At 38.0% G+C, this 27,532-nt stretch overlaps 2 protein-coding genes across 10 annotated transcripts in view; one reads left to right on the forward strand and one right to left on the reverse strand.

Moving 5' to 3' along the window:
* Positions 1–5,926: 5,926 nt before the first annotated feature.
* ppp1r3aa (protein phosphatase 1, regulatory subunit 3Aa) lies at positions 5,927–18,154 on the reverse strand. 4 transcript variants are annotated; one of them, XM_038303895.1, is made up of 5 exons: positions 17,938–18,154; positions 11,514–12,398; positions 10,126–10,187; positions 9,939–10,015; positions 5,927–9,462 (listed from the first exon to the last, which is right to left on the reverse strand). In XM_038303895.1, exons 2-5 carry the CDS (start codon positions 12,293–12,295, stop codon positions 6,355–6,357), a joined length of 4,029 nt encoding a protein of 1,342 aa, XP_038159823.1. In that variant the 5' UTR covers positions 12,296–12,398; positions 17,938–18,154; the 3' UTR covers positions 5,927–6,354. The 4 variants fall into 4 exon arrangements, with proteins under 4 accessions (XP_038159823.1, XP_038159825.1, XP_038159822.1 ...); XM_038303897.1 differs by lacking the exon at positions 17,938–18,154 and having other exon boundaries at positions 11,514–12,173; positions 12,265–12,565; XM_038303894.1 differs by lacking the exon at positions 17,938–18,154 and having other exon boundaries at positions 11,514–12,568.
* Positions 16,379–27,532, forward strand: part of foxp2 (forkhead box P2) — a 120,538-nt gene continuing 109,384 nt past the window's right edge. For 2 of the 6 annotated variants that reach the window (XM_038303898.1, XM_038303904.1), the window contains exon 1: positions 16,379–16,863. The gene's annotated coding sequence lies outside the window, so the exon portion shown is untranslated. The remainder of the gene's footprint in view (positions 16,864–27,532) is intronic. The other 4 variants (XM_038303905.1, XM_038303906.1, XM_038303899.1 and 1 more) reach the window with 3 other exon arrangements.

Genomic DNA, 27,532 nt, shown 5'->3' on the forward strand with positions numbered 1-27,532 from the left:
AGCAAGATATTGGATAACTCTTATATTTTGATTCTGTAAAGACTAATAAAGTGAGGTCTCCATATTCAATTAACGTTGACTTAGAAATCCTGAGGATCTATCTATTAGCAGCATCATCAGATATTGGTTTGTGGCTTCTATTGGGGTCTTCTTCCCCCTACCAAATCTTTCTCCCTATCCCTGTGTTTTGGAAGTAGGTGCTTTAACTTTAAGAGTATTACAAAACCATAAAAAGGAAAAATGAAGCTCAAATGGATTTAAAAGTTGAACTATATTTTGAAACTGCACCAGTCTTGCAAAGGCAAATGACAAAAACAAATACATATATTTTAATTATGTACAAATGAAATGAGATAATGGTCTAGCCCTGAGATCCTTTCTTTTTAAAACTATAGATACATTTTAAAAGATGATCAGATTATCATGAAAACGTAGCTTCTTGAGAATCTACATGCCGTAAACTGCCATCCTACCCTGAGAGGTAAACAGATACTCTTGAGTAGTTCTAACCTCCCTTCTCGACTAAGAGCCGTGATCCAAATACCTCAATAAGAAAAGGACACTTAAGTCGCAATAATAATATGTGCTATAATAAATGCTATCTGAATAGTGCTGGCTGTTTGGAAGAATCCAAGAACACAAAGCAGTATGATTCCAATGCAGTTAGAATAGGGACTTCCTGATTCCCCTCTCCCACAGAGATGTCTTCACAGTATTTGTGCTCTGACTTCAAGGTGTACATCCAGAAAAGTACACACTAGTAGGACATATACATGGTTACTGGACTGTAAATGTAGCGTGATGGTGAAGGACCACTTACTTTGCCTCTCTTCAAAATAAGAAAAACAAGAAATGAAAAAAAAAAAAAAAAGCTTGGACTTTCCTTGACATAATACTACTTGCAACTTTGCTCTGATTTTATGGAATGACAAAGATAAAAAAATATAATTTGAGATGTGTTAAAACAATCGGAACAGTGACAAACAATACCCAGCTTTATATTTTTCAGAATTGTACAAAAAAATGGTAATACAAGGATTTCAAGGTCTGAAACTTGGTAACTAATGTACCAATTGGTTTTTAGAAAGGAATGCCACGAAAAAAAAGAAAAAAAACTTTCTTATCACAAAAGCATGACCTCTTAAGGTGAGGCATTTTGTTTTATGTAGGCGTTGTGTCAATTATTCTCAGGACCTATTTCATTAGAAATCCTAATAATCACATTTCCATCATGCTTATCTGAAGCGGGGTCGCGAGGGGTGCTAGTGCATATCTCCAGCTGTCAATGGACGAGAGGCGGGGTACACCCTGGACAGGTTGCCAGTCCATCTCAGGGCAACACAGAGACAAACAAACATTCACGCACACACACACACACCTAAGGACAATTTTTAGAGAAGCCAATTTTAGAGAAATCAATTACCATAGTAGTTGGGCTGCGGCAGGAAGCCGGAGTACCTGGAGAGAACCCATGCATGCTCAGGGAGAACATGCAAACGCCAGTTTACAAATTGGGAATGTATTATTTCAGGAAATTTCAGTCATGGCAAGAAGATTCTGGGTTCAATTCCTGGGCTAGGGTTTTTCTGCATTGAGTTTGCATTTTCTCCCTGTGCATGTATGGCTTCTCTGGAGGTACCCTCTACATTATCCTTTGGTGTGAGTGTGTATTGCATGGTTTTGTCTCTCTGTGTTGCGACAGACTGCTGATCGGTCCAGGGTTTACCCACCTCTCGCCCATTGACTGCTGTAGATAGGCACCGGCCCCAACCAACCCTGACAAGGACTAAGCGGGAGAAGATGGATGGATGGATATCCAGATTAGCACAACAAAAGAGCTCTAAACAAAGTACATTTACTTCTGTGGTGATAACAGAGCTTATTCAGAATTATGTCAAGAATCATTTTCGCTAAAGTATGTATTCATAACTTTGGAGCATTGAAGCTAGAGAAGAGCAGGGAGATAATAGATTAATAGACCACAGCCAACCAGGAAGCAAATGTGTATAAACATTAGGGTAAAGCCTGCAGTCTTCAGTTATATAACATTCATTCCTCAGCAGTCCTCCAGAGCATCAAGGTTTGGAGGCCAAATACCAATGGCAGAAGTCTGGCTGTCTCAGTACCACAGGAGCCCTAGGACATCTGGGAATGTCGAGGAGCGGTGCGGTCATGGAGATATGAGCTTTGCTGAAGCAAGGACGGTTCATGGGGGTCTCAGACAGATGACGCTGGCAAGGCTAAAGGTTGACGGAGCAGAGCACAATGCGGCAGCAGGGCGACTGCTCAGGCTGGGGTGGAGGATGAATAAAAGTTGTTCCCAATTTGACGAAAATGTGGACGATGCAGTCTGTCAGGTCGCCAATCTGTCAGCACAGTGCCTCAGGTCCCCTCAGGCCACACAACACACAGCCCTGCCTTTTTTTGTGCTTTTCTCCACTCACATACCTTGTCCTTATGCACCCTTTTTCCACCATTACATTTCACTGCAAAGTGATTTTTTGCCACAGGGAGATAATAGCCTATAATCCTCTCCGTCTCTAAGTGTGATTTTAGTAGCCTTCTCATTTCACACCCAACATCTCTATGTATGCAAGGTTATGTCATATACGATGTCTCCAATCAGCAAAATTAGATTTTGTTTCCTTTATACCTCCCTGTATATATTAAATGCATCAATCCTGGCTGCTTGTATTTAAATGCATGGATTTAAAAGTTGAATTATACTGACATCTGCTGGTAGGAAGGAGCATCACACTTAATCACAAAAATGTTTTTTTCTCCCTGGTAACCCACTGTTGTCTTGGATTACAGATTAAATATTTTGAAAAGAAAAAAATCTTAAATTTATATACAGCTCCTTAGTACTAGCGCAGATAAACATTTTCTTGTTACATTACAGTTGTGCAGCTTTTAAGGTACTTTAGAATAATTCCACTCAAGTGATCTTAGAAATATTAGAAATATTCTCAGAGATTTGGACTGAGACTTAGAATTAGACTTAGACTCAACTTAATTTATCCCTTGGATTACGCCTTGAGGGAAATTCTGGTTCTAGTAGCTTATATAGAGTACAAAGAGTTAAAGGAAGATGCCATTAAAGATAAAAATATAACAGACAATATAAAAAAGAGTGCATATAGTACCAGAAAAAGCATTAAAAAAAGAAAGCAGTTGTAATGTCCGGGAGATTCAGCAATAGATTCATGTTTCAGGTGTAACAGCAAACCTGTATCTACAACTCAGTTATCTAATCAATAGATCATAGAGCATCATAGATTAACTAGGTTGACTTTAATATCTTATAATGATAAACTTTTGATTCATAAATATTACTTAGTAATGTCTCAGCTATTAAAGTGCCTTGCTAACTCATATTGATGACTGAGTCATTTTAGTCATTTTATTTGCCTACTTCATATTTAGAAGATACAAATAAATTTTTTCACAAATAGTTTTGGTTTGTCTTTTTTATCACAGTATTGCATTGTAAATAGGCTTCAGTAAGTCCATGTGAGCTGCAGGGAAAATATATTTATTGCTGTTATGTCAAAGCTGTGTTTAACCTTGTTGTACTCAAGGAACTTGTGAGAACATAGTTGGACTATGTACCCTGGAGTATCACTCTCTTGACAGCAGAATTCCTTGTTCTAGTTTGTTTCTTTGCATCTTAGCCGCTAGATAGACTTGTGCAAACAGCAATCACACCAAATAACACACATTAACAGATTTATGCTTTTCTTAATCAGTAAATGTATTATTCTTAAACTCAGCCCCACACCCCCTCCCCACCCCATTATAATTTTGATGTAATTAACTATGATTTTTTTTTTCATTCTGACCCATCAAAAAGCTTTTTACTAGTTTGTGAAGTCTTGCAAGTATGTGCGTCACTGCACATATAATCCCTATATACACTGTGAAATATGAGAGGACCAGTGTGGGGGGGTGGCCATACACATGATGGGCAAGATCTTGTTTTAGTCTTGTATCACAAGGCTCTGGCTGTGTTCCACGGAGTCGGTTCTTCACGTACACAGCAGGGTCGCTCAGTGGCCTGAGATGAACCTTGTTAAACTTAATCACCGTCTGTCTTATAAAATCACTTTTACATCTATTTTCTAACCAACATAAAAACATCTTGCTGCAAAAACTGTGTTTTAATAAAACTTATGACTATATTTGGAAATAAGTTTGCCCATTTCTAAATTCCTTTACTACCATAAATAGCACCAAAGGAGAACAGCTTGAAAAGTAATGAGGAGTTTATTATTTACTGCAAGATGAGAAAATTCTGAAAAATTATGGAAAATTTTTGCATTTTTGCTTAGGAAATTCCCAACAGCATAATGCTGCCATCACCATGTTTCACAATGTACACAGTATGTTTAAGGCAGGAGTCTGCAACCTGCGCTTCCGGAGCCGCATGTGAGTCTTTGGACCCTTTACAATGGCTCTAGAGGCTTAAAGTTATATATAGAACTAAGAAATGTTCTATACTGACAAATACCAGAAAGAATAAAGAATATTTCAATAGAATTTGTACAACAAAGTGACATTAAGATAACCAGAAATGTGGATATGAAGAGTTGCAAACCCCTGGTTTAAGGTATTTATTTATTTATTATTTTGGAATGAGAAGTTGCTCTAATTGGATAGAAAGTGGCTATGAACATTATTTTTGGAGTCTTATCAAGGATTCTCATTTTTATTTAGATCTGGACTTTAACTTGTTTAAAGGTTATTATAAAACAAGGGTTTACTTGAATGTAAACCAAGCACCTGCAGCTTTAGTTTCGTGTTTAAGGTCATTCACTTGATAAAAGGTGAGTAACTGCCCTAATCTCCAGTTTTCTCATCTCAAAAATAAAAAAATCACAGTGAGTCAGTGCTGCCAGTACATTGTGTGTACATTGTGTAGTCATTTGCAGTTTTAGTTTTTGTGTGGGTTCATTTTGCATCTAGGCCTCAAATGTTGGTTTTGCTCACATGCTTACATACTTGGATATGTCTCTTACATTATTTCTTGCAAAATGTAAATAGTTTCACTGTAAGTGCAGCTACTGCCTTCTGCTGCATACACTGCAGATTCATATATAATTCCTGATGGTTGCAAGCTTGTCAATAATGCAAATAGCATCAAGCACATTGATTTAGATATCTTTATTTCATGATTTCTTCCTGATCTAAGCTACTCTTTCTCTTAATATATTGTAGTTGATTTGTCAGGTGCCTTCTGGTGAGTAGCTCTGGCTTACTGCCACATAGATAAAAGTGCCAGCATGAAAATGGAGCCAACTTACAAAAGGTCGACATACCCCAGACAGGATCATGTAACTCCTAGTGAAACTCAGTGTCACTCAAGATGCTTGTATATCACTAGCAGTGTTACTAACCGTTAAAGCTTTGTGGGGATACTGAAAATGACTGCAGTTTTTACACTGGCATTAGGCGTAATCTATTGTCATTTCAAGTGCTTCATAATTAATAAAGATGTCTTTATCATGATGTTGCATACTACTTATGTAGGTGTGTTTCTACTGAACACAAACCACAGGGAAGATCAATGTTCTGCCAGCTCCTGTGAATTGTTAAGGCATTACAGAGTGTTCTAGTTTAACCAGAAGAAAGAGTGGAGGTCAGAGGAGATACGTCAGACTTCAAACTTGTTCCTCAAGCTGCTGTTGAGTTAAACTTTTTAGCCTATGAATAAAAGTTGCCTGAAGTGGAGTTTTTTGTTGTTGTTGTGTTGTTTGTTTTAGTTTTTTTGGCTTTGGGAAAAACCTGGAGTTCCTAGAGGAAACAACACGCAGGCAAAATATAGAAACTGTTGAAACAGCAGCCCTTTTATCATGAAGTATTTGAACTTAAAGATGTGAAAAGACAGATTTACCAAGAAAAAAAAAAATACAGTGGAATGCATAAAAAAGCTTGTGAACGCATTTTATTGAACAACATTGTATTGGGCCCAAAAACACTGCAAATGTACACACGTTGGACAAAAAAGGTTTTGCACAATATTTTCATTAACTAACAACTCAACTCTATTATACTCTATTATACTTTTAATACCATCTACCATCTAGTGTTGCATTCAATGCATAATTTTATTTCAACTTCAGAACTTAACTGCATCAAGCAAAAAACAAAAAAACATTTTAATATTTGTTTCCATATGCTCCTGATCCAAACAAATTTTGTTTGGTTAGGGTTACAACATTGAATTACAAAAGATATAGGCAAAATAAAAATTCTAAATCACGCACACGTATCAATAGAATATTGCACTTGGTGTTATTTTATCTTAAATGTGGTCTCCCCAAAATGAATCCATGGGAAGACCTAAAACCTAACCTATTCTGTAGTCTTATCACCTGTCCTTACCTGCTGTCTCTTCCACTTAAAAATCCAACAAGACATTGAAAAAGTGTAGAGTGCGAAAAAGGATGGGAAATCATAGAGGAAAACTGCAACAAAGAATCCCCCAATCAAGAGTGCACAGATTAGTAATTTGGTAATGTGACTGATAGTGTACAATACAGTCCACCATAAAAGGGCATTTGACTCTTTTAATTTTTCAGAAGAGCTCTGATATTTTTTGGAAAGGTTGGAAGATTGATCAAATCTCTCGGTAGTAACAAATATGCAGTCTTCTATTTCAAAATCTTTCTCTGGATGAGGAACTGACCTGGCTTTAATTGTTGACCTGCTCTCCTGATCCTTTGAATAGCTAAGGGATTGGGTTCTTTCATATGTCGGCTCTTCACTATGGGCTATTGGGGTCCGATATACAGTTGAATCCCAATCAGACTGTAATTCAGAAGGCCTGTTGATGTCCTCTGTCATGGAAAGGGGCTTAGTCATGTCGATGGAGGAGTTTTCATTGTCTTCGGTGAACAATATTGGCTCTAGGCCTGGGTATAGATTTGCAGATGAATCTACTGAAAATTCTGTCAAGAGAAACGTACTTGAATCTAAAGGGTCGCTCAAGTTTTTCTCATCAACTGGACAGTGATCTTGAGTTGTCTCTGTCAGCCGGCCTTTTGTGTCACCAACAGTACTTGGATGCCAAGTAGTAGGTTTCAACTTCTGAGCAAAAACCTCTTCCAAGATGCTACAAATCAAATTTTCTCCAAATCTTTCTATGGACAATGGCTCCAATTCTGACTGTGTCACTTCAAGTGCAGGACTATTTTCTACTGTAATGGGATCTTTTGTTCCCTCTCTCAGTTTGTTATGTTCAACATGTGGGGGGCTTGTAACTTCTGCTGATGATTCTTGTCCTTTCCTCACAATCTTATTCTCCCCCCAAGGGCTCTCCGGATTACCCATCAACTCCCTCATTGCCTCTATTTTAAGCCTTTCACCACAGAGTTTCTCATCTTCCTTACTATGGTCTTGTTTTGCTCCTCTTGATGCTTCAGATCCATGTTCTGCTGAAGTGTCTTTCTTGGAATAATTCCTCTTTGCCATTAGTTCTTCTGGATTTAAGTCTCGACTTGAATTGGGTTTTTGACTCTGTAAATGTTTCTGGGGGTCTGTCAATCTTGGTTTGACCATCTCCAAGGGATCATATTGATCAGGATGACAAGGTATTTGTGTATTATCCTTATTTTGGCAAAATATTACTTCTAATGAATCAACAATGGGACTCAACTCTGCAAAAGGACCTGTTTCTTTTTGATCTATTTCTTTTCCATCATATCTAATCTCCTGTTGCTGCATGTTAAATTCCTGGTCATCACTTTGTTTTATCTGTATGAGAGGAAAGTCTTCCCTATTTTTAACAAGTAGCTCTTCATTCACTTTGACAGACACTGACTGTATATTATGTTCTTTCATAAGCAAGGAGGCTGACCTATCATCATGTTTACACTGTACTTCATCCAATATATTAGTTAGCTTACTACCTTCATTAGTTACATCCTCTATTTCTTTGCTTTCTGTCATAGTAGCTCCTACCTCTGTTTTTATTACCCCTATGCTAAAGTTACTGGATGAACCATCTTTGTTTTTGTCCACTAAAATATTTATTTCTTTCTCTGTATTTTCCTCATCCATTTGCTGTAAGCCAAATCCATCTGCATGTCTTTTGGTTGTCTCTGTCTCATTCTCATTAATCTTCCCATTTGGGCTTTGCCTGAATTCCTCATGCTGGATTTTATCTGCATTCCTTAGGGGATTATTAAATTCTTTACATTCACCTGGCCTAAATATTTCCTTTTCTGTTTGCACTTCCTTTGCCGTATAGTTCATCATGATCTCCTCCTCCTCCTTTCCTTTCCTGGATGCAGCGAAGACATAGCTGTCCTTGTCCCTTGTCTCCTTGCTGATTGTCTCCCTAAATGCCACAATGTCATCTATCTCATTGTGTGCAGTGCCTGTAACCTCTCGCTCCCTGCTTGAAGAAACCCCCCCATCCTGTTTTGCATCTGGTGAGATTGTATCAACATGGCTGGCATTCGGATTCTCTGGCATTACTGTCATATCTGTTGTCTCTGACTCCCCTGAGCTTGTTACTGAGTCAGGTGTGTGCAATGCAAAGGGCTCCGCTTCTCCTCTTCCCACTGTTTCTATTATCGCTTTGCCTTCTTGCTCCCAGTCCTTACGTTTGTGACACTCCGTTGGATTGTCAGCCTTGTCCATAGACAGAGCAGTTGCCCTCTTGAGGTTGAATTCCTTTGGAGTGTCTGTTACGGAGTTTGTCTCTGACCTTTGGGATGCATCTTGTGTCGCTTGGTTGTCATCCTCTGGCCTGCTGACACATGCCTGTTCCGCCTTATTATCTTTAGCCTTCAAGTCATTGGCATCCAACAATGTTTCGCAACTGTCTGACAGTAACTGACACGAAGCTAGGCTATGTAAGGTTTTGGGTGTACCTCTCACCTCCAGAAATTCTTGACTTTCTTCAGAATCTTGGATTAGCGACTTCGAACTATTTGAAGGGAGCACTGGTGCTGTTGTCTGGAGCCACTCTGACTCTGGCACATCAGAGTAATGTTTGCAGCTAGATCTATTTAGAAAAACCTGCCATACATCACTCACAGATGTTTCCTTAGTTTTACTATCATGTATAGTCTTGGAAAAGCTCTCCCACATATCATTAACAGTTGGTGTATTTTCTACTGACTCTTTTGACAAAGTAATTTTAGCTCTAGCAGCCAAGATGTGATCGACATCGGCAGTGCCCGGCTGTTCAGGTGTATGACTGTTCCAGTCCAAGGAGAGCAGGGGAATCTGATGGTAGGTAAGTACCCGTGGACTCTCACTTGATTGCACCTTTTGGGATTTATAGACATAGCTGGGGGAGTCACCCAGCACAGCTGACACATGCTGAGAAACCTTTTGGCCACAGGCTGAGTCATGTGGAAATGCCTTTGATTGCTGCTGCTCTTTCTGGCAAAGGTAATCTTGCACGCGTGCCAAACGGATTGCTCTGCGTCGGCTTTTCACGCTTTCCACCTGTCAAGAAAGCGAAAAGTCAAAAGTCAGCTTTGGTGTTCACTTAAACTAAAACCCAGATACCACCTGGACTATTTGTCTTTAAAGGTCATCAACTTAATTGAATCCCAGCACTGGCATTCATAGAATACTTTTTGTAACATTAATGTGGTGATGCAACGCCATGTAACACTGCTGCAACTTCTATGAATTACCTTGTGTTGGTTTACATCATCAGTTATCCAGCATATATACAAGCAGGGTGCTGTTATTATTAGTCATAGTTTCTAAAGTGTTAGGTTACCTGCGTTTCAAATGAGAATGTGGCTATAATCATATTCAGATACATTTCTCTGAAAATGTACTTTTACACTCATACAGGCTCAAATGTTTGAGTGTTTGAAATTTAATTCAGTTTTATGGAAAAACCTTGTTTTCTCTTAAAAATAAAGTGTTTAGATGGTGTTACATGCTTCTAATAAAGGCTGAAACCTCACCCATGGTTTTTGGTCCTTATGAGAAAGTGAAGTTCTCTCCCCACAAGTCTTTTGTACTTTATTGATCAATTCCATATCTGCAAAAGAATTACAAAAGTGCCAAAAATGTCTCAAATACACCGTTACACACATATATTGTATACTGTATGTACATCCTTGTATAAATGAGAAGCTGTCTTGTACAAACCTGCAGCAGCCATACTGGTGTGTGCGCTCTCTCTGTTTTTCTCCTCAATTTCTTCGTTCCTACTGGTCAAAGAAGTATTTGCTTATTGACTCACAAATACTGTATGCATTCACTTCATCAAATCTATTCTGCTGCATGTTGCACTATATAGTTCCTCAAAAAACTGTTTATACTCCAACATTTTTTCACAGTAAATCCAAAGCATTATAATATTATAGTCTTTTGTACAGCAGGGGATTATATGGTGAAATAAAAAAGGTTTTTTTTTTTATTCTTTTTTTGTGGAACATCCTATCAGTTTTAACTTCAATTTTTTTCTCGATCTGTCTGTATAAGCTTTGCCTGTTTGGGACCCTGAAATGATGCGTATATTCTTTGCAATCAGTTCAGTTCAGTTCTGTTAGGATTATCTGTTATCATTATGTTAGCATTTTTTATTCTGACCTTCTTCCATTTAACTTTTGCTAGCCTTAGTGTCCCTTCTGAAGATTTTTTTTTTTTCACCATTATATTGTAATAAGACTGAGTTTCGTGTTTCCTTTCTTCAGTAAGGGCCAAATGTGAGAAGTGCAAAAGTAAGGTGTCTTGTCAATAAGTGAGTTCTTGGCTATGGTTTTGCAAAATACTGACATAGGCTGGTCTTTTAATTCAGATGGATGAACCATCATCTTGTGGGTTTGCTCTTCTGATGGACTGAACAGTGCTTCATGAGATGTTCAGAATAATATAACCTCAAGCTGTGTGAAACTTCAACACAATGCATAGGTAATTTGCTACCTACTTGGGTGACTCATTATTGCAACTCCTTTCATGTGACTCTTTTAAGTATGCTAAGTGCATATGCACTGCACATTCCCAAGGTTCTTTTGTTTTGTTTTTGTAAAATAAAACTTAAAAATCATGTATGATTACCTTATATGACTTGTGTTCCTTTGCTGTTCAAACACATAAAATGTAAGTAAAATATCTTGCCTATTTTGGTAGTAATGCAACAAAATGTAAAGGAGAAAAAGAAATACTAGAGGAATATTAAAATAAGGGCTGTCATAGTTATGATTTGGAGAGTTAAACAAAAATGTTTGTGCATGTAGTGTCCAAAAGGAAAGGCTAGACTTGGACGTCATGGAAACCATGCACTGACATTTGACCATAAAAGGGAAAAATGTGTCATGTGGGCTACATACCTCTCACTCAGTACTTGCATAACAACTTAGTGTAAACAGACAATGGGCCCTTCACAGGCTTTTTTATTGCTTTAAGCTCCATTTATTAGAGGAGCAGCACAGAGTAGGTAGAAACCCCTCACTGTCTCAGATTACTGCCTTGGGCCTTCACTTGCCTCTGCCTGTGTTTTAGCAAACCCTCAGAAGGTTATAGACTTATCTCACCTGTTGGCCTTCAGGCAGCTTCTTTTGCTCTTGTAACTGCTGCTCTCCTCTTCTGTTGGAGTCACATGGTCCTTTATTGGTGTCTTTTGGTGGCAGAACATCACATAGTTCATCCCTTTGTTATTTGCCCAGAAAGTGCCCACTGGAGTTTCATATCGGAGGCAGAACTCCACTCTAGTTCCCTCTTTTTCAAATGGAGGAACCACAGTGTACCTGAATGTGAACCGGTCTGTTCTCCTATCGCTAGAGCCTGGTATATACTCTGCCAGCAGATCAAAGTAGCTGCTCCAGTGATCCAAAGTCACCCGAGCATAGACGCTCTTGTTGTAGCAGAGGTTGACCACACGGATGATGCCCCGGAGAGTTGTGGTTCCCGGGAGAAGCTCAATGCTTTCCAGCTCCACCATCTGCTCACACAGCTTCTGATCCAACTCTTCTGTGGAAGAGGGGACTGTAAACAAGCAAGACAAATAGATTTCCTCTGGTGATTGGACCACCTTCCTCCCATCAGACCAGCTAGCCTCGGATTCTGTCACCTCAGCGTTGTCAAACTCCTTAACCGAAACCAGATCAAGGCCAAACGCATCTGCGAATGACACTTTCCTTCGAATAACAGGCGGTGGCTCAGGTTCTGAATCCTCATCAGTGTCGTCCTCTGATCTAGATGCCACAGGAGACGAGGGCTCAATTTCTCCCTCATCCAGTTCCCCATTTTTTTCATATTCCTCCTCTTCATGCATCCCTCTCTCACCTTCATGCGGTTGGACAATCAGAGCCTCCATCGTGTGAGGTGTTCAGAGGAGGCAGCTGCTTAACTGTCCTGCTGTATGCCTGGATTGTGGGGTGCCACAGACCCGAATGTCCCCTAGCCTGGCTGCAGCAATGCTGAGTGGGGGAGAGCAGGAAGAGGACGTGACTTGACAGACGGAGTTCAGTTACAGCTGAGCGCTGAGAGACTGAGCCAGGCCTAATAATAGGACACAGCTAAACTGGGCTGAGCGTTTATCCTTTCAGTTATTCTCCACAAATATGCTTCCTTCGTATGGCGGAAAAGACAATAACAACCAATACCAGCTTTACTATGAATGTAGTTCCCTTTTTTTTCTTTCAGTCATGTATTTTGAAAGACTTTCTCTACATATTATGAAGATTATAGATAGAGACCAAAAAAAATATTCTTCCAAAGTTCAAGTTGTGTACAATTGAGATGGCGCTGCTCCAGCAACTGGCTCTGCATGACTAAGGTGTCCACTTGCAGCAGAGTATCACTCTCCCCTCTGCTGGGGAGCTGACGCTGAACACTGACCCCAGAGGATTAATTTTCACCAATACAAGTTTTGTTACTCTGCTTTGGAAGTTTCATGTATTAGCAGGGCCCCTTGCAAAATAATTGACATATTACTAACCCAGAGCTGTGGGTGCTATATCGACATTTTACAGCCGGATGATATGGCTGTTGATCATTGTAATGTAACAAAAATGATTCCCAGATTTATTTTTGTTTGTAATTGGGGACAAAAAGTTTAAAGCAGTGTCTCCTGCATTTGTTTACAGTCCCTTTTACTCTGATTCCCCTGCTTTGATGCAGTAAAACCAACTCACTATTATTTTTCAAGGCATTGTGAAAAAATTATGTGAGAAGTAAAATTCAATATTAATTTTTTACTGTAGACGATAAGGGACAAAGCAAATGCACATATTATGGTGCTCTGGTCAGTTCAGTCTAAAACATAGGTTTCTGGCCTCTAGTCAAAATGTATTTGCTGCAAAAACAAACTATGTACATACCACTAAACTTGTGAAACCTTGTGGTGGCTGCATCATGCTGTAGTAATGGTCATCAGTGTTGATAGGGGAATGAATGTAGCTATATTGAGGACAATTCTGCAGGAACAGCTGCTGGAGAGAGCAGAAAAACCTGAGGATCCAGCAGAGGTTAACTGTCATTGCAGCTTGGACTACAAGGAAACAGCTTGGATCAAAGTATTAAAGCTACATATGTTAGAGCAGCCAATTTAGAATAGATACAGAAGTCCAATGTGTGTGTGTTAAAGAAAAAAAATGCTGTTCAGATGTTTTTTTTTTATGTAATGTTAGTAAGTTGGAACTTTTTTTTTTTTTCAAGAAAAAGCTATATATGAAATGATTCTTTATTAGCAATCCTGGTAGAGACACTGAAATCTTGCACCTGCTACTTAAGTAGTGGATTAAAACAGAATTACATCACAGCTTTTAAGAGTTTTTTTTTTGTTTGTTTTTTTACTTTTACTACATGATTGTGCAATACTTCACATAGCATTCTAATGAAATAAATGTAAGTTTGTGGTTATGAAGTTTTAAAAATATGAAAGTGTTCAAACGATTTCTTGGACTGTAGCTTTCTACAAAAAATGCAAAATATGCACCTGAGAAGGTGACCTAGATGTATTTCATCATAAACAGAAAAACTTAAAACTGTTGTTCTGTGCTGGACTCTCTTTTCCAAGATTTGATGCTTAAAGATTTAAAGATCTAAACTAAGATATGAAACTATATCCCTGTTGTGTGAAAAAAATGTTCAGTTTTTACTCAGTTGGCACTTTATTTACTTTGCAAAGTAAAGGAGAAAAAGACATTCACATTCACAGCATGATGGTCTGCCCAGTTCTAACTTAGACAAAGTTGTCCCCTTGCTCTTAACGCATATCAAAACAATCACAGACACTTTGGTTAAACAGTTACCTTGGGAAAGTATGTAGTTTTGTTATTGAAAAAGGTATGGCTTGTCTTTTACCACCTCCGACTCAGACATTTGGTGGCCTTGCAGGTGAAACAAATTGAGTAAAAAAAAAACATTTCTAGAGAGTAAATAGCATACATCAATATACTGACAAGGAAAGAACAGAAATTAAATTTTCCGACAACAATCCCATAAGAAGCAATTGTTGTCAATAGACTTTAGAGCTTGCATTATTACCTCTTAGAGGTAAGTGAGTGGAAATTTGTACTTAAAGCACTCATTATTACAAGATTCTGAAACCAAAGATCTCTTCTTTTAATTGCATTTTTGTCGTCTCATACAAATGCAGTGTTGCAAACCTAAAATTTTTTCACAATAAAATGTGATTTTTGTACAAATAGAATAAACACCAGAACGATCTGTTCGTATATTGTGGACAGCAAATGCTTCTATGTTCAGCACATCAGTAGATGGCACTATTTGATCAAAAATAGTTAATACATTAGGCCAGAATATCTAAATTTGTTTAATTTTAATTGTCTAGCCAGAATAAGTTTCAAGAGTATAGTTAGTGTCACATTTTTATGTATTATTATTTTTTTAACGGGTAAGATATATATATATATATATATATATATATATATATATATATATATATATATATATATATATATATATATATATATATATATATATATATATATATATATATATTTATATAAAAGTTCACTGAAGTTCATTGTCCATGTTAGTGTAGGTACAATATTGAGAAATAACCGCTAGGTGGCAGCATGCTACCACCACAACCCCTACGCGCATTTCTCTCTCATTGGATGCAAAACTTATTTTTTTGAGCGGAAAGGTTTGGTGAAATAAAGAAAAAAACTCAAAAGATGAAGGTAGAAGTATATATCTATGAAATAAATAAAAATGTATAATGTGCATAAAATAAATAAAAGAATGCACGACGTTTAATCGAATACAATGATTCGAAAATTGTTGTTTACAAGACAAAAAGATGACATTTAAATATGCTGCAAGACTGATGATAAATACATGAAGATCAGCTAAATTATTTTAATAGTAAAAGAAAATATATATGGTTTGTTAAATTTAATATAAACATATTTATTAGACTGTAAATCACATGTCAACGATTCGTGAATCACTTTAAAAAATGAAATGTAACATTTTCAAAATGTGGATAAGACCAAATGTGACACACTATATCCTTTTATTTATTTATTATTTTCACATAAAAGAAACTCATCCCCAAATTGCTTAATCTGATAGCCTAGGTATTCCCCATCAACGTATTCGTGGTGAAGAATTGAGCATCAGGTGGGGAAAAAAAATAAAAATAAAATAATAAATAAAAAATTAATATCCGACTATGTTGATCCTGTCAAAGATTAACAGGAAATAATACGCAATAAATCGATTTACGTATCAAAAGAAACATCTTGAACTGCTTACATCCTTTGATATATTTTGATTAAAAATAAGCTACGTTAATTTTTTTGTACCTGTATATTAGTTAGTAAAACAGTGTTGCTGTCTTTTATTAATGATATTGTTCTTTATATTATATATATATATATATATATATATAAGCCTATAAATAATCTTTTGCTACTAAATGCAATTTGCAGAAAAAAACAGTTTTTCGTCTTGTTAGAAATGTTCTAATATATATCAACAAAAAATGTACATATTTGGAATTCCGTAATTCCTTTATATACATTCATATTTACCTAATTGATTCAGATTGATATAAAAAAAATTAAAAACTAAATATGCATCGCGCTGAGAGCTTCTAAAGTTAAAATATTTCAATATTTCTTAAATACATATTGATTATTATTTTATTTTTTATTTTTTTCAGATTTCCTAATAACGTCAAATTTCAGCACGTGGAGAGTGTTTGTTCTGCCTGTTTGAAGTTTACCGACTCGGTCGCGTGCGGATAGTTGCACAGGAAGTGTTACACGTCACGCGCTCGTCGATAAAGCGACCAAAAAAAAAAAAAAAGTTTATAATAATTAGTTTTATTTACACGGTAGGTATCCTGACGTCACAAGGGGGGGGGGAGCAGAAGCTTACTCCCCCCCCCCCAAATAATAACACACTCCTCTGTGGTACAAGCAAGTGCCTTCCTTCCCCCACGGGGGGTTTCTAGTCCCAAATATACGCGCGTGCTTGCTTGGGATACAGCTTGTGTGTTTGAATCGTAACGAGGGGGGTTTAAAAAAGAAAAAAAAAGAAAACAAGGCGCTTCTTTCTCGCATTGCGCGTCATTCAAACAGGACTCAGTGTACTGCTTTTTTCCTCTCTGTTGCATTAGTAATAACAGCAGCGTTGACGAGAGACAGCAGGAGGAGAGGAGGGTGTGTGTCTCCCGACAGCATTGCCCAGCAGAGGAATACTGAGCTTTTTTTTTTGCTTTTTTTTTATGCTTAGTTATTTACACCAGCGCTTCTTGTCTTGTTGTTTGCTTTCTACCCTCTCGGACGATCACGTGCGAACATCGCCGCGAGTCTAGAAAAGGAGGAAGACGACTTCTCACCTGGTGCGTCTCTTTTGACTTTTAACGACAGGGAAATAAGCCTGCCTTATTTTTGATTGAGTGTGGTAAGTTTGGTTTGTTTGTTTGTTTGTTTTTTCCCCAAACAAATCTTATTCTTTGAACTTTTATTGTCAGAAAAGGTGGATCGCCGTGGTATTAAAAGTTTGCCTGGTGTTTTTAAATACCCAACTAAAGACAGCGCGTTTGTTTACAAGTTGCGCGTTCTTTTCAGATAAGCGCTTTAAACTTTACTATGGTTATTAGCGCTCAAACTTTGGAAAAAACGTGCATTTTGACTCCTCCAAATTATTTAATTATAGGTATCATACTCTAAATTGCAATAACCAGAATGTATTTAATGCAGAAGTTTATTATCTTACTACTTTTTTTTAAAGATTTATTTAGTTATTTTCTGTTTATTTCAATTAAATTTTCGTGTTTAATGTTTACTTAGGCCTATTATTAAAAAAATAATAATTTATATATATATATATATATATATATATATATATATATATATATATATATATATATATATATATATATATATATATATATATATATATATAAAGTCTGAGGACATTTATGGAATCAGCCCTTTTTAGCAATACTGCTTTTTTAAACCCATTTTTGGTCTTTATTACCAACACAATTGTATTTTTTATTTTTCTTCTGATGTCTGTTAAATTGCAGCAAAAAACAAACCCTTTAATTAGGCTCTAATTTGTTGTGATTTAGAATTAATCTAACATAGATGTCTCTAACCTCTAAGCGATAATATTACTATCAGGTTGAAAAATACACATTGACCTAAGCTCTAAAAAAAAAAGCATTTTTTGTTTTTTCTTTTGACCGTTTTCTCATTTTGGACAAATGATTGGCATTTGCTTTGTTTTGATTATGACAGATATATTAAGCATGAGCATGTTAAGAAGTTTATTTTACTTAACTACCTCTTTCTAGCACAACTGATCGTTGTTGCATTGATGTTCAGAGCTGTACATGCCTTCCTCCATTTAATTGCCATCATCATTGCTTTAAAAGCGCACACATGCACAAAGATTTTCTAAGATTTATATTTTAGATAGGTCCGGCGAATACCTTATCAACAGATATTATCAGCAGTGTGATCACCTTACCGTTGTTGCATGCTCCATTTTTCTATATTCCACTCCAAGTCAAAAAGAGATAGATAATTAAGTCTTATCATAAAGATCCTACAATTACAGCTTAATTCTACATTCCTTCTCACACTCTAAGGGTCTTGCCATCTCTCATTTAAATACAGGGAGAATTCTACATAGTAAAAAGAACTCTTTAGGCCTGTCCTCTTATCCACTTTCACCCCTTGGATTTAGCTGCAGCCAGCCTCCTTGATCAGGCTGCAGGGTGCACAGGTGTTCCCCTTCCCCAGTTATGCAGGTGTGGGCCAAGTCCCCCCCCCCCATTCACTCAGCAGCTCCCACTCTTCAAAGGCTAAGGCGGCAGTAAATGCCCCTCATGAAATATGCCTACGACAGTGCACAATCGCCCCTTTATTCAAACGCTCCCTTTTATGAATTCTTAAGACATAATTAGAGCTGTTCCTGCTCTCCTGTTTACTTGTTGTTGGGGTTGATGTCTGCGGCAGTAAGTGAGGTCACTGAAAAGCATTACCCCCCCCTTCCCAGGCAATAGGAGAAATGAAGAGTGACCAATGTTGGGAGCCAGCACACTTATTACCCTGGCTCTCCCCTCTCTCTTGCCGCGTCCCATTTTTTGATTGCTGCATTCATCATCGGGTGGTCGTGCTCTACATTATGGTAATAGGAAAATGAATGTCCTCTGCAGGATTAATGTGTATACCCTGTCATATGTTTCAATCATTTATCAAAATTAAGATTCGGCTGCTTTCAGCTCGATGAACGCTGGCTGTTTGTGGGATTGCGTCTTAAATATGGAAATGATTGCTTCTAGCTGCGGCGAAGCAGAGGGAGCTTTTTATTTGTCCCTCAATTAAAAACTTTGCATGCCGTTTCTGGTGAATGCAGGAAACCTTTTAAGTTGACACTGGCTAAATTTGTGTATAAGTTTAGATCAACGCTGGAAAGTAGATTACAAACTATTTTGGACTATTTCTTTGTTTTTCTGAATTGCCCCATCTCCCACCCCTTCCAACCCCTTCTGTAATTACACAGCTTGCTCGCTAAACCCCTTGAGGTGTTGTTACATTTCAGGGGAAGTGGTTAATACTATTAAGAGAGTGGTACACCAGCATCACTTTCACTAAACACATCCCAGAGCCTAAATCTACTAAAACCACTCATGGATGGCTAACTTTGCTCTGTTACAGAACTCGAAGGCTTTTAAATAGCACCTGTTCAGGTTTTTTTTATATCTATTAACCTCATAAAAATGTTACCATGACAACCTCTATGCAAGTTAAAGCAACCTGAAGTGATCAAACCCTTTTTTTTTCTTTTCCTCCCTTGCACATTGATTCCCTCCGCTCTGTAAAAAGACAAAAATAAACAAATAAAAAAAAACCCAAAGAGATGGAATCTGTTTTGACATTTTTGGCCTTTAATGGGACTCTTTTGCCGCACAAAAACATTTGTTTACTGGGATCATACACTGCAAACAGCCTCAGAAAGATTGACTTCTCAAGATAAAAGGGTGCATTACACGCTTAACAGGTCACCCCCTTTTTGCACTGTAATTATCCACATCACGGTAATGATGTTTTGTGTGCCCCAGTTACTAAAAGTCTGGAGAGAGCTCAGACTTTTTTAGTTACGCTCTGGGTCACTTCTTAAAGCCCGACTAGACTGACTCTGAGCCGACGAGAACCAATGTGACTCCTTGGCTGGAGAAAGCTGTACAGGGTGGGGTCAAGACATGTGGATTATAGGGGAGATTGCTAGGAACTTACTTGCTGTAATCTAGTGTAGAATTTCCTTTGTTTTCATTTGTGTCAGATGTCATGTTTGGTTTGTCAGTTTTGGGGTTTTTAGAGCCAGAAACAAATGGACAACATGAAAAGGAAGAGGGAAAGTTGAAAGAAAACAGATTTTAAGATTGTGTTAACAGTTTTTTTTCATATATATATATATATATATATATATATATATATATATATATATATATATATATATATATATATATATATATTAGTGCTGTCAATCGATTAAATTTTTTTAATCGCGATTAATCGCATCAATGCCTGAGTTAACTCGCGATTAATCGCATTTTAATCGCACATTTTTTTCCTGATTGAAAATCATTTAAATACTCTCGATGACATACAAAAAAATACATACAGGCTAGGTTTGTGCCAATGTTCTTTTTTTAAAATGAAAACAGGTCACAGACACTGATTTATGCCAAAAATAACAAATACATAGGCAAAAAAAAAGGCCCTGAAAATGGGCTGATGTAAAAGACAGTCTTTACAGTTAATACAGTCTTTTGAACAAAGACAAGCATTTTACCCTACTGCTATAAAATGTAGTAGAGTTAACATTAGATGTTAATTAACCAAGATAATAATGAACAATTTTCAATCAATACATCAAAATCAATAGACCGACATCACTAGATGGAGGTAGTCTATGTTCTAGAAAGTTACTTTTCAGCCTCTTAACAAAAATGAGAACACACACATACCCACCCACCCACATACACACACACACACACACACACACACGATACCGACCTGTGTCGTACACAGACGGCAAGAGTGTCGTAGCAGATTCCATTTCACCTCAGTAATCTGTTTTCTCAGCGTATTTCAGGTTGCTACTAGTTACCAGACACTCAACTTGTTTGTTGGTGGTGGGGCTTAAAGAAAAGGCACTAGCGCCACCCAGTGTAAGAGCGTCTTTTTCCCTTGAGGAGGTCCGCTCTGGAAGCCTATGAGAAATGCATAGACTGGGGGAAAATAGCCCTGCCTTCCCGCAGGCTGCAGCGGGATGTACTTGGAAAATTGTACCATAAAACCACATAGCGTTAATCTCACGTTAAAAAAATTATCGCCGATAATAACGCGATAATTTTGACAGCACTAATATATATATATGGAGAAAACAAATATTAAAAGCATAGTGGAGGATTTTTTTCTTTCTGGGTGGATCATGAAAATAAGTGGTCCTCCAAATTGTCAATCATTCTAGTGATATGTTTACGTAAGGCCGTCCTACGTGCTCGTCCCTATTTTCACTTAGCGGTGGTGAGTCTGACATAGTGGAAAAATTGCATATCTTCTTCTTCTCATACAAGATAAGATAAGATAAGATAATCCTTTATTTGTCCCACAGTGGGGAAATTGCAGCGTTGCATCACAGTACAGTAGGAAAAAAGAAGAAGAATACAAAGTATAAAAAAAAAAAAAAATATATATATATATATATATATATCTATATATATATATATATATATATATATATATATATATATATATATATATATATATATATACACATTAAGTATATACAGACAGACAAGGCAACACTGGTATAAAGTGACAACAGTAAAGTTCTGTGCAAATGATTGATTGTATTAAATTATTGCAGATTTAAATAGGTATGAGTGAAGTATACAATAGATATGCAATAATAACAGGTAAAGTGACGGTGGACATATGGTTGATACGGAGCTAGCATTTTTACAAGTAAGCTTGTATGAGCAATTCAAACAGCAACTTTTAAGTATGCACTTGCACTCGCTCGTGCATGCACATGCACGTTTTTAATAGGCGTTCCCTCTCTGGAGCGATTACAGGGTTGTGCATGTGCATTTTTTTGTGGAGAGGTCTTTCCAAAAATTTGCAAATGGTATATAAAAAAAATTAGATAGATAGATAGATAGATAGATAGATAGATAGATGATAGATAGATAGATAGATAGATAGATAGATAGATAGATAGATAGATAGATAGATAGATAGATAGATAGATAGATAGATAGATAGATAGATAGATAGATAGATAGATAGACACAAATTTTCCCACTTCCATCATGAAAAAATTTCAGAAAAGCATACTGTACACTAAACACACCTGCTGAAAATCAAAGGAACGTCCAGCCTGTTTTTTTTAGACTGCTTCATCACAAGCTGCACTTTATGCAGAAACTACATGCCTCATTCCCTGTACATGACTTATTGTTTTTACATTTTGAAACTCCTTATCTTTTTTGGTCATGTTCCAAACATTCTGATGCTCCTCCATACTTAAACAAACTCCACTGTCTCCACTCAAATAATGTATTTTGCTTGTTCTTTCTAAACTTGCATGCTTGCAGGTCAAAACTGCATTTGGGGCATTAAAGCTTGTAAAAAACATACACGGACACACACACAAAAAATAACAAAAAACACACACAAAACAACTTGTTTTGGGGGTCTGCCCCTGAATAAAAGGGACAGAGGGTCACTTGTGGTAAGAGGCAAGGTCGCTGTTGCTCAGACCATTCAGCCATCAACCTTGTCACTTGTAAACAGTCACACATCATGTGAGGCATCGCTGGGGCCAAGAGCATTAGCTGTACCTCAGCTCTTGTTTGAATGCATCAACTGTTGTCAAGACATCTTCGAAATATCTTTCAGTAAGTAAAAAATGAGTAAGAGATTAAATTTACCTTGACCAAAATGAAAAATAGAGCTAGAAAAAAAAAAATTAACTACTTAGATTTTTTATTTTTTTTTAGAATGGCGCTAGCTTGTTTAATAATGCATGAAAATCATAACATTTTTCACTAATGCACTGTTAAGATAAAAAAAAGTTATACAGTAAAGATAGATGAAAATAAGATGTTTATTTTGAACGTGTTGTGGGTAGAAAGAAAAACATTGGGGGTGGGTAATGACAATAACTGTTTTTGACAGGCACATTAGGCTGTAGAAAGAGCATCCAGCTCCAGGCTGGGGGCATATGGTGCTGCCTTCTGCTGGCATAGCTCTAGACCAAGTTACAACACTCGCACAGGGTCACGACTGTCTCGGGTTCGGTCCTTCTGTTTCACCCATCTAAACAAAAACAGGAGGCACAATGAAAAAGAGGGAGTTTGCTTGTGGGGGCAGTTGTGTAGAGGACCATGGTCAGGCAAAGGTTGTTGTACACTAGATTCATGAAGGCTCCAAGTCATGCCCCATTTGTGTCAGGACTTAATGTGGTCAAAATGTAGAGGAGAGACATTTGACATTTGTACAAATGCATCTTTTCAACTCTGGACTTATCGCTGCCGCACTCGCATGTATCGTCTCTCATCATCTGAACGCCGCACATCTTGCAGCCCTTAATCTTATTCTAAACAATGGCTGTAGTTTCCACCACTTTGGTTTCTTCCTTGTAATGTGGGTCGGATAGACTTGGATAATGTGTAGAATGACGCAGGGCTTTGGTCTGAAGGCAGCATATCGGTGGGTGGGTAATTACAGCCTTCTGTGCGTCTTCCTGGGTTTTCCTTGAATCACAATCATAGGCCGTGAAGTTCAGCTTCCAGTGCAACTCTGAGGATGAAATGAAGTAGTCAAAACATATGGAGCAAGCAAAACAATGGTTTATTTTTATGATATTTGATGAGTGGGTTTTAATTTAGATTGTCACTTCTGGGAAACAGGAGGCCAGATGGTGCAGACTTGAGTGCCCATCAGAGCCTAAATACCTCTAGGCAGCTGTTGGTCATAAACTTTTTTTTTCTAATATTTTTTTTTTATGTTCTTGCTGTCTTTAACACAACTTCGGTCAAGAGGAATCAAACCTGTTACAACACCTGTTTCTGCATATGCAAATCTGTTGTTTTGTCATTTCATTAGGCAAGGCTAAAAGACAAGGGTCCCTTGTGGTTGCAAATGCGACTGGCACTGAGCCCAGCTGGCATGCCACACAGCAGCAAAGATGCTTGAGGCAGGGTTAGGGGAGCAGGGAGTAGCTGCATCTCAGCCACCAGGTACCTTCACATCGCCAGTTCAATTCGGATTGGTTTTAAAAAAGGAGCAAAACATGCTTAGCAGCAGAGCTGAAACGTTAATCCTTCTAAGAATGTGTCTTTATCTGCTCTAAAACTAGAGGATATACATCATCACTGTGCCTTTCATGTTCTATACTGAAACTAGAATTTCATGGGAGAGCTCCAAAGTAGCATGTGACTGTGAAGTTGAAGAAAAGTGAAGCAATGATATAAATGTCACAATCAAATTGCCTTCGTCCTTTGCTATGTAGGAAGGAAAAGTCACTCTGCAAGCTAACCTTAAACAACTCTAATTTGCTTAAATCTGGTGTTGGCAGCATCATGCTGAGGGGATCCCCCTTTTCAACAGGGACAGAATCAATAAACAAAGCGTAATCCTAATGGAAATGTTGAAACTGAATCAAAAAGTAGTACATATTGCCAGGTTTAAGGAAAACACCAACATATTCATGTTCAGAAAATCCACAGTTTGGTTCGGTTCACGGTTTCGTGGTCACGGTTTTAGGTTCGGTTCGGTATATGTTGATTGTTAGGAAAATCTATTATATTCGTGTTGCTGTTAGCATAAACAAAACGTGTTGCACAATGCTTGCACACTGTTGCACTTTTATCCACAACTTTCTTTCTGCCATCATTGTAGGTCACTCTAAATGCAAAGTGGTCCCATACAGCAGACCTATAAAGTGCTGCTGGCGCGTCTTCCAACTCCTGTTCTTTCCCACTCGCCATACCCACACAATTCTCCATAACAACTGTTTTTTTTCTGCTACACTCGGCTACGCTGCTTTGCTTCTTCTTCTTGTTTACTACTGGTGGTTGGCTTTGGCCGCAATACCGCCACCTTCTGCTCTGGAGTGTACACGCTTCGCCTATGAGAAAAAAGCGTGAATCGAACCGAACGGTTCGGACGGTTTTCATAAACCGTTTCATCCCTAATATTTATTTTTATTATTAAAAAACACATTCTATATAAAGTTATGTAAAGACTCTTTATATAATTTAGCACCCCAAATACGGTAATTCCAAAAATATTTAATTGCACTATTTTTTCTGATTATTTAGCCTCTACTTCACATTTGTGTACTGCTTTTTTTTTATCAACCACATAACAACTAATTAAAATATAATAAATTGAGTTGCCGCATGTCAAAAAGTAAAAAGGGTGTGAATAGTTTTGGTACAGTTTAGGAGGTAGCACTGGTAGACGCGCGCCTGCCACGCGCCTTCTCCGTCACTCCCCACTCTCTCCTCCTCTCTCTCCTCCCATCCGCATCCCTTCATCATCTGGCGCCCTCCCGCAGCGCTCGCCTCTTAACCACATGTGCCAGCGCCAGGCCCGCTCATGCTCCGGGGCTAATTGTTCACTGGTAAACTGGGGGCTCGTCAGTGGGGGTCTTCCCCTTCATCCAGGCGCAGGGATAATAAGCAGGTCGGTGGTGGTGGCAGCAGCGGTGGCGGTGGGGTTACAAATCATGATCCCTCCATGCAGTTTATTTTTCTCCGTTTAAGTCTGGAGATTGTCACTTGTAATCCGGGCTGTGTGCTGAATGCAACAAATACACCATGAAATTAAAGGTTTTTGCGCGAGCATAAAGCAAGAGCTCCGTGGAGATGGCCAAAGCTCTCTGATCATAGAGGGTTTTTCTTTTTCTCTTCTTCTTACTTTGATCATGATTAATTGACCAATGGAAACATATAGTTTTTACCACTATTTGATATTCTTTCAATTCATATATATATATTCATATAATCTCCGCTCTGTCCAGGTTAGTGTTTCCCAGATTTTAGGAAGAATCCCCTTCGGCCCACCTTTTCCATTTTGAATTGCTCTAATCTTGCTCTGCTAATGTGTTTCTTGAAGTGTCTCCCTCAGCTGCCACTTAAAAGTTTGATGAACGGATGGAGAAAAAAAACCTATAACTAGCCTCAGCAGTGTGTTTAATCTCATCTGATAACTCAGGCCTTCCTCTTTCTCCTGCCTTTCTCCACCTCAGCTTGGCGGTTCTGGCTCAGGTCTGCTTCTCTCTCACCACACAGATGGTATTAAAGCCACGGCCCCGCAAGCCCCCTCTGATACGGGAGAGTTCATTAGAGATGTGCCTTTGATGGGCAGCCTTTTCATGTGACTACCGGTTTTTCAAATACCTTGATGTAGAAGCTTAAGAAGGCATTGTGCAGTAAGCCCTCCTTTTGATGCGACTTATTTAGATCTGCATAGTAAATCAGGGGGGAGTAAATAACCAGCCAGCAGATGGAAGCAAGGAGATAAGGCGGCGGCGAACAATCGCATTTGTATTTTGTTATGATGTTGACAGCAGCTAAAATTCACTAATCTAGAGCCACTGATCTGCATTTCAAAGAAATCTCATTTAGCAGCAGGGAGGATAAAGTTCCACTCATTGTGTCTATTTTATTGCATTCTTCGCTAATTTATCTGCCCACAGATTTAACGCGCAGGGCTCGGCGGTGGGAGCCAGCGTCCGTGCGTTGCATAGGGAGGGTCTTAAATACTGTGAAAGCGGTTACGTCTAGACTGTGAGCTGAGGGTAATTACACGTCTGACCATGAATAGAATGAGTTTGAAGACTCATCTTTCTTCGGGTAGGCCTGAATCGCTCGACTAATGCTGATAAGGAACGTTTGGTCCCCACAGAAATATTGCCAGTGACTTCCCATAACACCCTACCAAGGATGGTATTTACTTTTAAGATAAAGTTATTGTGTACAGTAATCTGACTTGTTAGCATAATGTCCTCTTTTATGGCAGGACCCTCCTTTTTTTCTGCAGTGTGGAGGTATTTGCAGCCCAAGCCTTAAATAGTTTATCTTGACTTAGTGAGCGGCTGCTTTATGTAAATATTAGCCTATAGCATTATTAGGCCTTCATGAATACTTGAATGCATTTGCCATATTTATAAGTTGATAGAATTTACCAATGGTTTTACATTTGGCTAAGAAACTCGTGTGATATTTGGAAATCTCCAAGAAGAGGTTATACAGACTAACAGAATGCCAAATCATTTTCTTGTGAATAAAATATGATCCGTTTACAGCCCAAAGGTGTCTGTATGCAAATAATTTAGGAAAGAGGTGTTCAATTTTTGTACCTGAAGGACGTCACAATCTGCTGGTTTATCATTACAAATAAAGCGTATAGTTCAAGCCTTAATAATTGTGTTTATTTACAAAGCTACAGTTTACAATCCATGTTGTTAAACGATAACTTTACAAGACTAGCAGGTTCAATTCAACTATACGTTCAAGTCTGTCCTTTGGAACCCAACCATAGAGACTGCTTAAATAATGTATGTTCCCATTTAATTTATTACGCCAAATGATGATCTTGATCAAGCATGTGGCAATGGTAAAAATGACCAATTCCTTTAGAACAGGAGGAGCAGAACTTTGGTGGAGGAGCCATCCACCAAAATTGATACCAGGTTGAAGAAACAGGCAAGACGCACACACAGTATATGTCTGTGTGTATTTTATTAAAAAAAACCTGTAGAATATAGAACCGGCTTTTAGCTAGCAATGCATATGGCCGTACATTGTACGGTCTTTACTAAAAAAATGACAAGTTCTACGCCCTGTTTTTCCACTAGAAACTTCACGCTAATGTTAATAATTGCACAAGCAGCAATTGCTGTCTGAAAAATGTAACTTTTGCTGCTCCATGCGCCACATCAACCAATCATCGAAGCTGATCTGCGAGCTTGCAGGGAGACATCACTGCTGATGCATAGCGCTATGATCACTCCACAAAAACTGTTTATCAATGCCTAA

Source organism: Cyprinodon tularosa, unplaced genomic scaffold (assembly GCF_016077235.1).
Source record: "Cyprinodon tularosa strain WSP-4 unplaced genomic scaffold, ASM1607723v1 ctg520, whole genome shotgun sequence".
In the NCBI taxonomy this organism is placed as follows: domain Eukaryota; kingdom Metazoa; phylum Chordata; class Actinopteri; order Cyprinodontiformes; family Cyprinodontidae; genus Cyprinodon; species Cyprinodon tularosa.